Below are 1,083 nucleotides of genomic sequence, written 5' to 3' on the forward strand. Positions count from 1 at the left end.
CATTACGTAATGCAACCTTGCCCTGAGGCAAATTAACTAGTGACCAAGTGTTGTTTTCGTGTAACGACGTTATTTCATCGTGCATAGCGTCCTCCAATTCATTTTTATGTGGGGCACTGATTGCTTCATCACGATTTAGTGGCTGGTTGCAATTGGCGATGAACGACGACACATTGTACCTGATCGGCGCTTTTAATGTGTTCCGATCCCGCAATACCATGCCACTCCTGTTGTCGACCATCGTCGATTCGACCTTGACCGGATCGTCTTTGATCTGAGTCGGTGTATCTGTGAACTCTAATTTGTCTACAATTATATTCTCAAATCTATTGCTTTAATTTTCGAATATGATGTCCCTAGACAACGAAATTGTATTTGTTTTCGAAAAATACACACGATAACCTTTCGTGTTATTCGAATAGCCAACAAATATACCTTTTTCACTCTTTGGATCCCACTTCTTACGTTTTTGTTTTGGTATGTGTGTATATACGACAGTACCAAAAACACGTAAATGTTTTATATCTGGCATAACCTTGTAATATAGCGCGTATACGAGATAAATCCATAGGATGACATTAAACTTATGTAATTATTAGTGAAATTATCATTGTTTAATAAGTTAATATTAATATTACAACAGATAATTATATTTATATTTTTGTTGTCTTGTATTAATTTAGGTAGTAGGTCTTGTAGTTGTTCTAGAAAGAGGTTACCATTACCATTGGGGGATCTATACAATGAAACTATACAGTAATTCTGTGGTGTTCGGGCAAAGGGGGATATGTCAAAAAATGCGAATTTGGGGTTATAAGGTTACAATATTGAGAAAAAAATTCTTTACGTTTGGGCAGAACGGGATAAGTCATAGGATGATATTTAATATTAGTATTCACATGTGAAAAATGGAATTAAATGTAATTGAAGTGATTTAGTTTGTACAAAAGAGGATAACTCACTTATCACCTTATTACACATATTATATTTATGTGCATAATGAGTCATGTTGACTTATCTCCTTATGCACAACATATAAACTGACTTAACTCGTTTTTTTCAGAATAATATTATGACCCTTAC

The 1,083-nt window shown here is 34.3% G+C and overlaps 1 protein-coding gene across 1 annotated transcript; it reads right to left on the minus strand.

Annotated features, from left to right (window-relative positions):
* Positions 1 to 6: 6 nt before the first annotated feature.
* LOC103311663 lies at positions 7 to 532 on the minus strand (the record flags this gene model as incomplete). Its single annotated transcript, XM_016809449.1, has 2 exons — positions 436 to 532; positions 7 to 306 (listed from the first exon to the last, which is right to left on the minus strand). Coding segments are annotated over exons 1-2 (397 nt in total), but the record flags the coding sequence as incomplete, so codon positions are not given.
* Between the last annotated feature and the right edge of the window lie 551 nt (positions 533 to 1,083).

This window comes from Acyrthosiphon pisum, unplaced genomic scaffold (assembly GCF_005508785.2).
Source record: "Acyrthosiphon pisum isolate AL4f unplaced genomic scaffold, pea_aphid_22Mar2018_4r6ur Scaffold_12680;HRSCAF=13313, whole genome shotgun sequence".
Taxonomy (NCBI): domain Eukaryota; kingdom Metazoa; phylum Arthropoda; class Insecta; order Hemiptera; family Aphididae; genus Acyrthosiphon; species Acyrthosiphon pisum.